General features: G+C 48.1%; 1 protein-coding gene across 1 annotated transcript in view; it reads right to left on the reverse strand.

The window, feature by feature from the left end:
* Positions 1-2,166: 2,166 nt before the first annotated feature.
* The window catches only part of LOC144164936 (dermonecrotic toxin SPH-like), a 33,524-nt gene continuing 20,843 nt past the window's right edge, over positions 2,167-14,847 (reverse strand). Inside the window, exons 4-7 of the mRNA XM_077695161.1 lie at positions 14,645-14,776; positions 12,899-13,021; positions 4,909-5,140; positions 2,167-2,642 (exon numbers count right to left, since the gene is read on the reverse strand). Coding sequence (XP_077551287.1) covers positions 2,456-2,642; positions 4,909-5,140; positions 12,899-13,021; positions 14,645-14,776 — 674 coding nt within the window. The 3' untranslated portion in view covers positions 2,167-2,455. The remainder of the gene's footprint in view (positions 2,643-4,908; positions 5,141-12,898; positions 13,022-14,644; positions 14,777-14,847) is intronic.

The raw sequence follows: 14,847 nt of genomic DNA on the forward strand, positions 1-14,847 counted from the left end.
ACCAGATCCCCAACCACAAAACAGGCGGAAATCTGCAAAACAACACCAAAAACGGTCTTTCCACCCTAATACACTCAGGATCTACACGACGCATCTAAAACAGAATCCAGCACAACTGCGGCGTGGCATATACCGGCATTTAACTTCAATAGCGTTCATTCATTGCCACCAGATACCACCATTAAACGGGCAGAACAAGAAAGTGTGATCCTCTCACTTCTTCACATTGTTCATAACATATCATCTTTTTCCATGTGCAAACTCATACACATTCACACAGATACTCGGGAAGCTTTCCTGGAATGCGACATCAACTATCATACAGCCTACGAGTTCAGAAGATCCAAGAAATCAAGACCATCCTTCATCAACAGAACATCGTCATAACCATCACGTGGGCGCCCTGCCATGCCGGAATCCCCGGAAATGAGGCAGCCCATTTGGCGGCACGTGCATCGTTCACAACCTTGCCCCAAGCCAGCTGGACGCCTTCGGACTGCGACTATGACCCTGAGGAGCACCGGACCACCATCAAACAGCAACGGAAAGACTTTCTGGCCTCCCTGGTCAACCACACTCCCATTCCCAAGTCATATTCTCGCTCTCAACAAGTCCGTGTAAGACAGCTAATGACACTTACGAACCTTTCCCTGCAAAACGACAACAGTTTTTTCATTCGTCACCTAGTCAAGGCATGTGTATCCCCTGTGAAATTTCGGACACCACTGAACACAATATATGGGCATGCCCTCGATTTCAAACTGAAAGACAGATTCTCCTAGACACGTTTCGCGCTAACTTACGACCGAATTCCTTAAATGATCATCTGCGTCCCTGCTAGCCACCTAAATTAGCGAAGGCAGTGTGGGACACTCTCCTGCATTTCATATCCCAACCCACTATTTTTCCCTGGCTATTTCCCCCCCATACCCGTCGTGAGGCTTAACTTATCGCTACCCCTGAGGGGTGTGATGCACTAGCAAGAGAATCCCGGGTGTTCTTTCTACATTTAAACCAACGTTAAAACAAACACTTACTGATTTATTGCTTGTGCACGTCATAAATACTTCTCCCATCCATTAGAAATATCTTAAAAAGTTAAAGGAGCCATGAAGAGAAAATACAACTTCGTTTAATTTGAAAGAACTAGGATTTAGTATCTCCCTCAGCTCCATTACAGCCACAAAAGATGTTTTTTAACAAAAAAAGCAAGAAGTACTATTTAAAAACTTTCAAATTTTGCGCCACAGTGACGTGTTATGAGCAAGAATGACGTCATACGGGCCAACAATGAAACATAACTTTCAGTGCGTTAACTTCACGTTAGCATTCAAGTGATGCGGTCAAATCGAACTAGAGGCCTCATTACAGACGTCCAGTCATGTATCGTCGTGACAGGCCAGTTAGGCGGCCGCCAATCGCACAAACAAGGTTCCGTGACGTCATAGAAAAGTTGCGAGAAATTGGCTAGGGGGTCGCGACTGCTTCACAGGTTTTATTTAATATCTACGTTATTTTTCGAAGATTGCGATGATATTGGTATTATTGTTATCGGGACTAAGCAGTCTTTCTAATAAACCCAACTTGTATTTTGTCTTCATGGCTCCTTTAAACGCTGAGGGTGTGATTACAGGAAGAAGAGAATTGATAAACGTATTTTGTACCTGTGCGGTGTTGGCAGCGCGTAATTGTTTCAGTTTGCTTATGTGAAAATTGCAAGTCTGTCCCGAAATTCGACACGAGCTACGCGTGTGGAGAGATACGGGCTTGGGTACTAATACAAATGCGTCATACCTGTCTTGAAACGAAGAGCGCACTCATTCGTGCTGAAACACGCTCTTGACACGCTGAACTGGGAAGATTTCTTATACTTATAGCGCCCATACAATAATGCAAAGGCGTTTTCAACCAATCGAAATCAGTCCTGAATGCTGCGGACTTTACATCGGACCCAATTCACTTTGCAAACCACGGATTACCTCAAAATGCACTCCTGGGTTTATGAAATGGAGACACACGAGAGTCTTCTGTCTCTGTATTCTGCATTAAAATGGTAAAAAAGTTCATTTCGGCGGGAAAGTTTTTGTGCGTCGAAATAATTCATTCACACAAGGGAAGAATTAGCACTCGCAAACGCTTTCTATTCAACAGTAAATGAGCGCACACGTAAAGACATGAATCCTACAGGGGATGAAAATTGCACCGTCGCGAGGGAGGCTTGGCTCGCACGTGTGGCGCAGCACATGAAACAGATCAGCCACAAACTCTAATTACGCCAGGACTTGTTTCTTCCGCGGCACTGCTGTAGGGGCTGCGTTGTCACTTCGCGGATGGCGGCGGCTCCAACGCGTTTCCCGCGTGCGCGGACGACTCCCGACATAGTTCGGGGCAGTACGCTCATCACGACGCATGCACTTGACACTTGGGCGAACTTTTTAAAGTAAGTGAGCAAAGCTCACTCTGCTCCCAACATTATCGGGTCAGTGTCCGTGTCCTCTTCGTCATCTTGCGGGCTCTCATAAAACCTAGTCCAGGGACTGTCGTTGGCATCAGCAACCTTGAGCTTGTTTCGAAACATGGCGCTTTCCACCACTTTCCGCACGTTCTCTGGCCGGTTGGTGACGATGCCGTCGACCCCATGCCTGCAGAATAAATGAACCTTGCATTTAAAAACTTGCTCACACTTTGCCAGGATTGACTGCCTCTGCATCGTACACGGCAAGACGACAGCGCGGCGCATGCTGGTAGTTCTGACCTGCAGATTTGAATTTAAGCAAAAGCACACCTCCTACCAAGACCGATGCTTTCTGCATTGAATTCGATAGAAATAGAAATGAATATGAAAAATACCACGTGACGGCGCTCCCGCCCACTTCATAAACCAGCGCCCTCAAAGAAGCTGATTGAAAGCCACTGCTGCGCTTGCCCCACGCCTGAACGGACAGCGCATCGCCTTGACAGCGCCATGAATGGAAAGTGCAATAACAGAAATTTTCGCGGGGCACACGTGGCAGATAAGGCACTAACTCGGTTGTGATTCCTTCTTTGTTTTCGTTATTTCATTCTGGCTTACTCAGAGGCAGCCTGTTCGAGGGAGCTGCTTTATGATGCGGGCTAGAGTTCCTGTATCTGCTTTCCCTAGGGGAGCAGATTTCGCATTCCGCCATCTTAAGTTCTAAACTCGTGCGTGAAACCCACCTGTCGCGCATGTAGGAGCCACCGCCGTGCCAGTGCCAGCCACGGGGAGGAGTCGGCGCATGCGTGTGCCAACAGCTGCGGGAGAGCGCGACTGCGCGGATTATAGATTGCCGACTGCTTGTCAGCTGAGCGGCCGTCACCGCAACCGTCACCGGCCACTTGGGCAGAGCTGACTGAAAACGGTATCTTGTATGAAGCGGGCTTCGCTGTAGTATGGTGGAACCCGCGGCATGTAGCTATCAGACGCGCAAACCTTGCGCTACGTGATGTAGAGGAACTCTAATGCGGGCGGGAGTGCCGTCACGTGTGGAAAGTGTTTTATGCCGGGGTACACAAACCTCCCCGACGTGATATCTATCAGGGAATTTACATCACCTGAAAAAGTTCAATTGACGCGGCCGTGCGAGGATTCGAGCCTATGATGTGCCTGGCCGCAACGGGAGGTGTGAAACGCTCTGCCAAGTGAGCCATGAATAGCTGCCAAGTGAGCCATGAACCCGGATAGCTGTGCGAACGCGCCTTATGTCTCCATACCTCTAACTTCTTTATTCAGACGGTGCGGCCGTCTAGGAGAGGTGAAGCGAAGTAGTGCGTCATGATTCTAATGAGCTCCGATGGTTCGTGCCTGGATAGGGCAGCGTATATCAGCGGAAGCTACTGTATTTATCCGCCCTCCGCGTATGTAGACCGCCGCTGAGCTTGTGGAACGCCGCTGCCGCGTTCCACAAGATCAGCTTGTCGCAACGCTAGCGTCTGGCGTACGCGCCACGGATCGGGACCAATGTGGTCGCACCTTTGCATAGCGACCCGCCAGCTGGATGTCGCTCGCCAAGAACACCGACAACACTGCTTACGACCGCAAATCATGCTCCTTTCCCTGTAGCGGACCGTGGCTTCACCAGACGGTTTTCTGACAACCCGTTCGGTTCCGTTCCCACGGTTTGCGAGTGGCTGGTGTTTCAATCGGATTTATACAATGCTCCGGCGCGTGGAATCCCGTGTCTAATGTTGGTGCGTCTAACGGTGCCATACCGATGAAGTATAACTTGCGATGTGCGAGTTCATATAAATGAAAAATAAACATTCAAATGCTCCTGGAAGGCGCATTTCACTTTAGTGCTTTAAAGATTCCCACGAAAGAAGGATCAACCACATTTTTATATTTCCCAGGGTTTCTTTTTCTGTCAAAATAGAGGAGTGCGCAGTTAGTCCATCGCTGAAAATACCGCAGTTAGATATGCCTCTCGTGGGTACCTACAAGTGCCTGATTGACACTTTAACGGTTGGGAATGTACTGCTCGACTTAAATCAGTAATTACAATTAATTAATTAAATCTCATTAACGACAGACCTACTGTCCACTACTCCACTTACTGGAAACACTATGCACTAGGTTTTTTTAGTAACGCCATTGGTCTTTTTTTTTATGATTGGTGATTGATAGCTGGGACACCTTGAATATAATAGCAAAACCTTGTTACTCGCTGTAGAAAGGTACGCCAGAGACACGAATGGCTTCGTGATATTACAACAATTGTTTAAAGCAGTTGAAATTTCTTCCCATAAACTGCGGCAGAAGTGAAAGAAAAACGCAACTAACGAATCGAGATTTTGAATACAGCGATGTCGTTGTAATAAGATATTGCTTTATATACAGCAACATCAAGTGATGATGGCATGGCGGCACAGAGTGGAGTTAGCAGTTCTTACCTGATGCTTTTTCTTATAAAGTACGGCAGGTCTATGGTCCAGTGATACACCTTGTCCATGTAGCCCTTCTTGGTGTCGCGCCACTTGATCGCCTTGAGAAGCCTGTCGACGGGCATGATGAAGCGCATACAGTTGGTCAGGCCATCACCCTGCCAGCGGTTCTCCCGAATTCCGAGCCGCCTGTACATCCGGCTGATCAGGTTCAGGGGGTCGTTCATGCCAACGTCAAAGCCTAGGGAAGACACAGCAGGCCAACGATTAATATTAAGCACATCAATCAATCAATCAATCAATCAATCAATCAATCAATCAATCAATCAATCAATCAATCAATCAATCAATCAATCAATCAATCAATCAATCAATCAATCAATCACCAAACGCATGAAAGTGGTAGCACAATTATTCAAGTGAACTTGTGAAAAAATGTTCCAAAAGCCAGGGGACATTTCTTAGAGCAGTACATACAGCTAATTTCAAAGCTGAGGTAACTATGTATCTAGAGATAACGCGAACGACGTTGCAACCGCAACTGTGTTTGGTTTAACGCAGTTCAAGTCAATTTCAATATTTGGACGCCTAATAAAAATCATAACGGACACCCTTTTGGCATCGGCATCAGTATGACGGCATCTGCTCCTCGCTCCGAACAGCCGATGTGAGGGTCCTTTTGAGGTAGCCAAAGCGCTGGTTGTTGTTGGCGCGCGCTGCCTTGCGCATCCCATCATAGTTTTGGGAGTGACGCGAGGCGGCGGTATTATTTTTTACGGGTGAACTAATAGCTGCGAATGATCATGATAATGAACTAAGTTTGGCTGCCACATCCACATTCCCACCCACAATTTATGGATGCCCACTTGAGCTGATTGGACAATAATGGTGATATGTGCCGGAGAAAACGTCAACTCTTCCCGTTTATTGCTATATCAGCACACCAACCCTTGAAAGTGCCAACTCGGGCAATGGGCCAGCGGTAATTTAAGCAGCTTTTAGGTGCTCATGGCTGATTCAGATATTCCCGCTGCAAGCGACGGTCAGATACTCATACAAACTTGCTCTTATATTTCAACCAGAAATAATGCCCACGCCACCTCACTTCACATGAAGAGAGAGAGAGAGAGAGAGAAAATTCATTTTGGAGCCCGTGTCCAAAGAATTATTTGGCTTCGTATAGGATTACAGGGACTTGTCTTGTCCTGGCGTGTTTTTACTTGATTTACCTAATGTGATCCAATAGAGCTTCTCTAGCTCCTAAGGTGCTATGACCCATCCAACCAAGCTAGAAGGGCGCTCTTGTGGGAGGAGTTGTTTGGAGGGACGATCTCAGGTTGGATTGTATGTTTGTCACGTTTTGTCGCGTATAGGGGGCGTCTTTGCTGTTGAGTATTGGCAGTAGTGTGCACATTTTCGTGTGTCTGAAAAATCGTCTATGTAGTATGGTGCTCCCGTACATTCTTCTGTACAAGTGCGTTGCTGACAAATGGCGCTTAAATTCGGACCAATGGCCCAGCCACAGCTAGGCTTTGAAAGCAACCTGTGTACAGCCGATGACACAGTCGAGTTAAAACAGAACCCACAAAAAGTAAAAAATAGAAGGGCGCTCCGCGAGAGGAACCAGCATTTTTCGCGCTTAGAGTTAAACTTACTTTCGCCGTCACTGCCTCTATAATTGTTTTTCTTTTACAACCACTGCATATCCTTGAGACGTGCGGTCTCCACCACACCCTCCGCCTTCCTACTCCTTTAGAGCCATTCTTTATTCTCCCAAATATCCGAAACCTGCCACCTTTGCCATACACACCAAAATTTGCCAAAGTGTTGCGTGCTGGATTCTACTCTGTGTAAAAAATGCGTGTTAGAATACTACCAACTTACCACCTGACTCAGTGGCTGAGACACTGTGCTGTTAAGCTTAAAGACGCGGATACTACTTCCGGCCACGCAAGCCGCTTTTCTGATAGACGCGAAAAGCAAGAACGCCCGTGTGTTGAGATTCTGCTTCATTTTAAAGATCCCCAGGTGGTAATAACAATTCCTGAGCCCTCCACTACGGCGCGCCTCATTGCCCGGTGCGGGCTAAATCAACGGAGATTTAAAAAAAAATCCCAAAAGCCTGCACTCACGCACAAAACTTGAATGGCGAAGCTGTGAAGCTGGACAAAAAGTTGCGTTTTAGTATCATTGTGGTGTCATGGTTGACATCGCCGGCATGGCATTTCAGTCAACTTATGTTGAGCCAGGCCAGAGCAAGCTAGTCGGTTTTGTCGACGTTTCTGTAGGCCACTCTGCAAGCGCGACGTATCCTCTCTTCTAACGGATGCTTTGCACGCCGAGCTTTGCGAAGCCCGACCTCTCTCTCGGCCTTGTGAACTATTTGCGGGCGGGCCATGTGCAGTGAGTGATCACCTGCAGCAGCTTCAGCATTCAAGTAGCGGCTCTTCTACGGCACAGAGGGCATGCCCACGACGATGTGAAGACGAACTAACGAGGAGCGTACTCTGTGACATGTCGTTCGTAGAGTTTCTTACAATATACGCCTCGAGCGCGGCCTGTAGGGGCGCCACTGAAATCCCCCTAGCGGCCCGTTTCGAAAGCAGGAGCGGGAGTCCCCGGCCCGCTCCCCCCTGTCGCCGTTGCTTTTGGGGCTCGTTCAAGACAGCGATTTACCGTTTGTCCCCGTTCGAAATACCGAATAACGTGGAGCAGGCACTCTGTTTGCAAGCCTGGTGGGTTCACGAGAGTATAAACGTTTATGACGCGATCTTAGAAAGATCTATATGAGCGCCGGGCGTGTGTCACAGGCCAGCGTCCCGAAGTGGAGCATTTGCATGCAGCTGATTGCAATTCCGCTGCCCTGAAATTTAGTGGCAGTGTCTCTGTAAGCAGTGTTTCCTCCGATGGTCATGTTGCGGCCATACACACTATGATGTAAATCGACTTTGTGCACTACAAAATCTAGCGGAGCACTCATACCTGACAGCACGCAAGTTACGCCTGCCAATATCACATATCAGATATTGCTCAGTACCCTGAACAAGCCAATGCGGCATAAATTTCGCAAACATTGTACCAAAGAAGTACGATGGATAATGCAAAATTACACTCCGGAGTCAGCACACGACGACAAATTTAATGCTGGGTCGTCTTGTCCCGAGGTGAGCGCTCGCAAAGATTCATCTGTTACATTTATCCTCCACGAGAAGCGCGAAGATGGGCTTATAGAGTAATCCGCGACCGCGACCGAACGCTTCTTCGAAACATCGTCGTATGACACAGGGAGACTGCAGAATCTAGCATAAACCGAAATCAGAGACCCTTATCATATACGACACTCTTCAAACGAGCCCGTGTGTACGAGATTTCGGCGCACGTTAAGGATCTTCAGGTGGTCAAAATTAATCCGGAGCCCTCCACTACGGCGTGCCTCGTCGTCTCCGTTGCGTCGGCGTGTTAAACCCTGCAATCAATCAATCAACTCTTTCAACGACACCTCGTATTTCTTGTGAACTGCCTACCCTGTATTCTTCGAAAAATGCGTCCGCCGAGTGATCAGCCGATCGTTGAAGGCGAAAAACAAACGAAAAGTGAACACGCAGCTTGTGTGTGTGATTACTAAAACGTTCATTCGTTGATTTCGCTCCGCATTTGTAAACAAACGATAGTTGAGCACCCTCCTCCTCAGCCCCCCCCCCCCATGTCTAGCGAAATATCAGTGCATTTCGCATCTAGTTGGTCTGGTAAATACTACCTTGCTCAAACAAACGTCTTTAGCATTTCAGAAGCTGCTCTCGGTTTTTTTTTTTCATTCCCGTACGACTATTCTATTTATTCCTGACTTGCAGACCATTCATTTTCCCGTGGTTTCATTACCATATACCTTGGTTCTTACTATACGGCATGAGTGGGCACATATCTGACAATGCACAGCCTTTGAGTGAACTTAACATTTTCGCGTGGCTTATATTCCCATAAAAGGCACAAGTTTTTGTCAGCTATTGGATTATCACATCCCCGAAATATATTTTTCTACAACGTACATATTCGAAGCAAAGCCGCATTTGTTGTTTGCGCTGCAAAACGAACCAACCTCTTACAGTGCCAATGTCAGGTCTAAACGAAGTGACAATAAATAGAATTCACTTGTGCTGACGTGTTCGAAGGCGACAGCGGTGATATGCTGCTGCCGTCGCCGACGACCGCAAGAGCGGCCAAGAAGCGCGCAGAACCGCCTCCCCGGGTAGCTCTTGTTGGCGTTCGAGCGCTCTACCAAGACGCAGCTGTTTTTTTAAGCGCCCTAAACGTTCAGTTAGCTTACAGACGTCACCATAACAAGTTATTTAGTGCGCGGAAAGGCAAAGAGAAGCGAAAGAGAACCAAACACTGCATGACCACCTATCAGCCACGCAGCGTTAATCCCGCAAACGCCGCGGAGAAGCGGCGGCAGGCGGCGCAGCGATCGCGAATCTCGAGGCGTATACACTAGCGAGGAATCTGGCGCTAGCGTCTATGCGGCTCACACCAAGGCCGTCTGTGTTGTCCTGGACCGCCATTATCATGGTTTCTTAGTGAGTATACTCGAGAGGGAACTGCGCCTGGTAATGCATGTCGTCTTGTGGGTTTATGGGAAGACTCCCTTTTTTGGCTTGGGCTTGGCATGACGACTGGATTATTAAACGGTTTTGGGGATTTCCTTTCTCCACTATGCATTAACACGTCTACGAGCTACGAGGAAGCCGAAATCCTTTCTGTTCTGTGGTAGTCGTGTTCGGCTAAACAGCAGGCAGTGCGTGATCGCACCTGACGTTGGACATGCCGCAGGCGAAGGACGTATGACTGAGCGGGTAATATGCCGCCGCGAAATTTGTAGCCGACGAAAAGAAGAAACAAAAGGTACTTCGACGAAGACAAGATACGGCAGATACGGACGTCTGAAACTATCCTATCTTGTCATCGTTCACGACTGTTTAACACCACGTTTTCTTTTTTCTCGTTAAACTGTAGCTGATGGTCGGTGCACCGGTTCACCACGAAGGTGACGTTTTCATAGGCACGCTCAAAAACTTTGAAAAGTCTTCAAACAACTTATGATTTGAAATAATGGCAAAGTTAATAAAATGCGACTCCCTAATGAGTTTCCTCCCCAAATATTAATATTGTTCGTAACTACCACCTTGGCCTGCAAAATAGTAGGCACAAAGGTTCCGGCAAAACTACCTTTACTTCGTCTTTCCTTAGTTTTAAAACAGCCTGTTTTATTTTACACTTACATAATCGCACACTATTTTTCCCGTTTTTGTGGAACTTTGTTTAAATTAGCGGTCACTAAAGCGTTTCTATCCAAGTCAATGATGGAGCTAAGGCGAGCGCATGATTTAATGGCGCTCCATGACGACACAGATGGCCTTGATGTGAGCGGCATAGAGGCTAGCGCCAGATTCCTCTCTAGTGTATATTCTAAGAATGTCTATGGCCATTACATCATGCGCTCACCTAACTTCATCATTGCCTTGAATGGAAACAGTTTAGTTAGCGCAAATTTAAACAAAGTTCCACAAAAACGTGAAAAACAGTGTGAAAATATGTAAGTGGAAAATAAAACAGGCTGTTTTAAAACTAAGAGAAAAGGAAGTAAAGCGTATTTTTGCCGGAACGATTGTGTCTGCTATTTTGATGGCCAAGGTGGTAGACACGAACAATGTTAACATTTGGGGGGTGGGGGGGAAACTCGTTAAAGACTCTTAGTTTATTAATTTTACCATCATTTCAAATAATAAGTTTGTTTGAAGAGTTTGGAAAGGTTTTTGAGCGTGTCTACTAAAACGTCCCCTTCGTGGTGAACCGGTCCACCTACCGTCAGCTACAGTTTAACAAAAAAAAAAATGGACCACATCTTTCCGCGGGGGGAAACCATGGGGTGATGCGACGCATCTGGGCGGTGCTTGCTACGGTTGCGCCGACCATCGCGATAGCAGACCGGTTAGTCTCCATTCAAATCATCGGTCATAGGTTGTCATCGGAGCGGCGGCAGTGGAGCGACTGAGTGGAACGGCGCAGTTATCGCGTTTATATGCACCGCGCGTAAACGGTGAGGGGAATGAGAGAGAGCAGCGCATGCGCATGTGTTAACCGAGCGCTAACGTGCGCTGACGCACAGCTGGCATGGTGAGGGGAGCGAGCGCTAACGCAAGATGGCGCTGTGGTGAGAGCGGCGTTACCGCGCAGCTGGCGTGGCGAGGAGAATGGGGGAGAGGTGTGCGGACTACGGATGTACGGACTCGGTGCCTCTCGGTGCCTACTCGGTGCCTCTGTATTATGTCCCTCTCGCTCTTGCGCCGTGGCTTTTGTAGCGTGAGCTACAATGGTCGAGGCGGAGTAGTTTCGCGTGGCTCCTGGAGAGCCGTGCTGCGCATGCGCGAGGAGCAGTGACGTCACACGGAGCACAGCTGGCACGCCGGAGCAGTCGCCGCCGCAGCACCCGCCTTGCCGGTCTGCGCATTCCAGAGGAGTGACGTCATAGCCGCGGCAGCCGCACTGGCGCCGGCGCGTGCGCAGCTGTGCACCTCCGTTTCACAGCAGGCCAGTCCGAAGGAGCGTCGCAGCCGCTTGATAGCACCTCTTATTTTGTGCGCACGCGCAGATGTATCAGTGGGGGTATACATATAACGGGGTGTTTCCTAGACAACCAGGAAAGCTAAGAATAACTAGCTGAACATTAGCGCACGCTACGTATATCCTGGCATAGCCGAGCTGAGCCACTGCTAATTTTTTCCCCAGGGATACGCTTCAGAGGCGAGCAATTCAAATTACCCCAATCAGGACTCTCCGCTGACCTCAGTTTGAATTCGACTAATGGGCGCGTTGGCGTTGGAGCAGACGATCCGCCAAGTGGGGAGGGGGAATGCGACTCCTCGGCACCGCTTGGAGGCACGTTTGCCGCTGGTCGCGAGAATGCGAGTGGAGATTCCGCCCAGACGATTGGCTTTGCTGTCAAGCCAAACGAACTTTTCATCGGGCGCTATGGCACAACAGTCGAAGGTGAGGGGGGGGGGGGGGTAAGGGGGGTAATTTAGTTAGTGGCTCGGGGGGGGGGAAGGGGGACCTCCATTCGATCCGTCAATATTTCGGAAGGCTATGCAAGATTGGAGTCCATTTGGCCAAAACGGGGGAACATCAATTTAAATGTCGCACCTATGTGAGCGTGTGTACCCGCAGAGTGTACTGTTAGCGAACAATTACCATCGCCGCCTTGTGAGTTGCGGCCAAAACATGCACTGATACGAAAATGACTATTAGCGCATCTCTAGTGCCAATGCACCTATTTTCTCGTACACTTGGCACATTTAGAAATTTCAGTGAGCTCTGCACCGGCGAAGAGAATATCGGCAATGTTCTTGAGTAGTTTCGGAATGTCGAAAGCGTAATCTTCAAGATGCTGAAAAAGCTGAACCATAATTTACGACAAATCATTGGGCGGGATGACTTTCATTGGTGATGACGAAGGCGCGGAATCGACCGACGATAACGGAGTACAAGAGGCAGTTCTATGTTTTGCATCTTTCATTGTCATCTATTCGGTGCCCTGTGCATCCATCTAGTCAGGCATTGTTTCGCCAAAACAAGCCCAATCTCAGAGAAAGCGCGTTTGTTTCTACCATAACTCTCCTTCTTGGCATTGGAAGATAACCCCTTTTTTGTTATCTGAACTCTTTTTTTACTTGTATTATTTGTATAAATTGACCCGCAATGATTTTGCTGAGTGTCGTGTACAGCAGCCTTACAGGCCTAGTCAAGCGATCACATGTGTCGCCTTTCGCCCATGGGTGCTGCATTGCGCTGTACTGTTGTTGTTGAACAAATTGAATAAATTGAATTGAAAAAAAGTTTGTGACTGCTTCGAAGGACAGTGTCATCCCAATGCCATAGGAGTGGGCAGAACGGATGGCGTACTAGAAGTTTCCCGTAGCCCAGCTGCGCTGGTAGTACTACTCACCTAGTTTTTCTAAGACGCGTGGGTCTCCCTTCTGTCGAAAGTACGCGACGGCACCCCTGATTACGTCTCTGTCTCTGGCGTACCCTATGGACATGAGCACGTTGATCCTGTCCTCGTGAGGCACTGCGTGACAAAGAGAAAATAAAATTGAGCGCATGACAATCATATACGGTCATCTAAACCTGCCAAAACTAAATGAACGGAGATCCTTGGTTTCAATTGGACGATAATTAAAGCAAAATTAAAGGGCGAGGAATAGCTTGATTTGGAAGATGGCGGCCTTTGATCGCCAGACAAATAAATAAAGCTCCCTGGTACCTATACTCCACCACGCAACATTACATTTTTGTTCACCGTTTTTATAACCCGATATTTTAATAATGCAAAATCCAGTAATTCCTCGCCAACTCCAAGTTGTACAATCAGCTGGAAATTTCTAGATAAGTGGTGTTCCCAGTTAGGCGAATTGGTGAAAATATGTGGCCAGGTCACTAAAATAACAGCTAGTGCTGCTAACAGAAGCTCCACTATACAGGGTAGCTTGGGTAATAAAGGCAAAATAATTCGCGGAAAAACAAACTTTTATTGCTTAAGAAAGAACTGCGTTACGCTTGCCGGTTTTGCGTTCGCATCTGGCCCTAGAAGCGCGACTAGAGCTGCTCAAGGCATCGCATCAATAGATACCGCAACATTCTAACTAGTTGCGAAGCAGGCGGAGCCTGTTTGTTGTTTCTTCTGTCGTATCGACTTCTGGGGGCTTCCCCTCGTCCGCATGATCAGCTGCACCATCCACAACAATCTCAACGATGTAGGCGTCGGAAGACATTCTGGTAACGCTGACATCGTCCTCGTACAGCGACCACAAACCAGACAAGACAGAAAGTATCCCACTCACATACACACATATACTACAACACTACAAACTCTCCCGTAGGACACTTCCTCCGCCACACGCGCAACTCACCCGTGAGGAAGACGCTGGATGGCGCCAACTACAAACTAACACGTTTCCTAGCCTCTCGCTCCGGCACACATTCTATCCTACCATGTACCCGGACAGATGCGCATCCTCCGGAGGACACCCGAACCTGTACCACTCCACATGGGAATGCCCCAAACCCCCGACCTAATTGCCTATACCCAACCCCTCCCCCTCCGGATGGGAAGCCGCTCTTTGCAGCTCAGCCTTGGACGACCAGCACGGACTGATCGACCGGGCAAGACGGATCGCAGCAGCAAATGGGGCCCTGGACTAAGGGCACCGCCCTCCGAGAGCTAGATAGTCTGACTTAATAATAAAGTTTTTTACTACTTAAAATTGCCGCTCACGACCGCGTTCGGTGCGTATTGTCAGCTAAGCGTTCGAACGGATACCTTATCAGCGGTTTTTTGTTTCGTCCCCGGTCAGCATTTCGAGATATCTGTGCTACCCCCCCCCCCCCCCCCCCGAAACAAAACGTTTCGACATAAAGGGGGCAAATAAATTGCGCTTATGTAAGGCAAATGCACGGTGAGAAAAGGTTTGACAATGATATCTTGAGATATCCGATTTCGTATTAGCGAATGACTACTGCAGTTACTAGAACTTCTTTCGGAGCTCACATGCCTCAGTAAGAAGAGTATGCTTATAAAATCAAGAATTACCGGCCTAAAATGGCGCGACGAAAACTGAGTGAACAAAAAGAGGCGTTAGCGCCTGGACGTAGTGGCATACGTCCTGTAGATAAACACAACACTCCCGCTTACCGTCTTTCCAGAGGTGGTCCATCAACTTCTGCGCAAGGTTAACTCCAGCAGTAACCTTAACACCGTCTGGAAGTCGGGTTGTCTTTAAATCCAAAAACAGAAGTATCATCTTCCCCTTGTATTTGGAGTGAGCTGTAACAATGCACGGATGTCTGCTATGAAATAAAGGGCATGTATCGTCCATACTTGTAGACCCGATACAA

This window comes from Haemaphysalis longicornis, unplaced genomic scaffold (assembly GCF_048455015.1).
Source record: "Haemaphysalis longicornis isolate Haplotype H1 unplaced genomic scaffold, Haemaphysalis longicornis Haplotype H1 scaffold_14, whole genome shotgun sequence".
Taxonomy (NCBI): Eukaryota; Metazoa; Arthropoda; class Arachnida; order Ixodida; family Ixodidae; genus Haemaphysalis; species Haemaphysalis longicornis.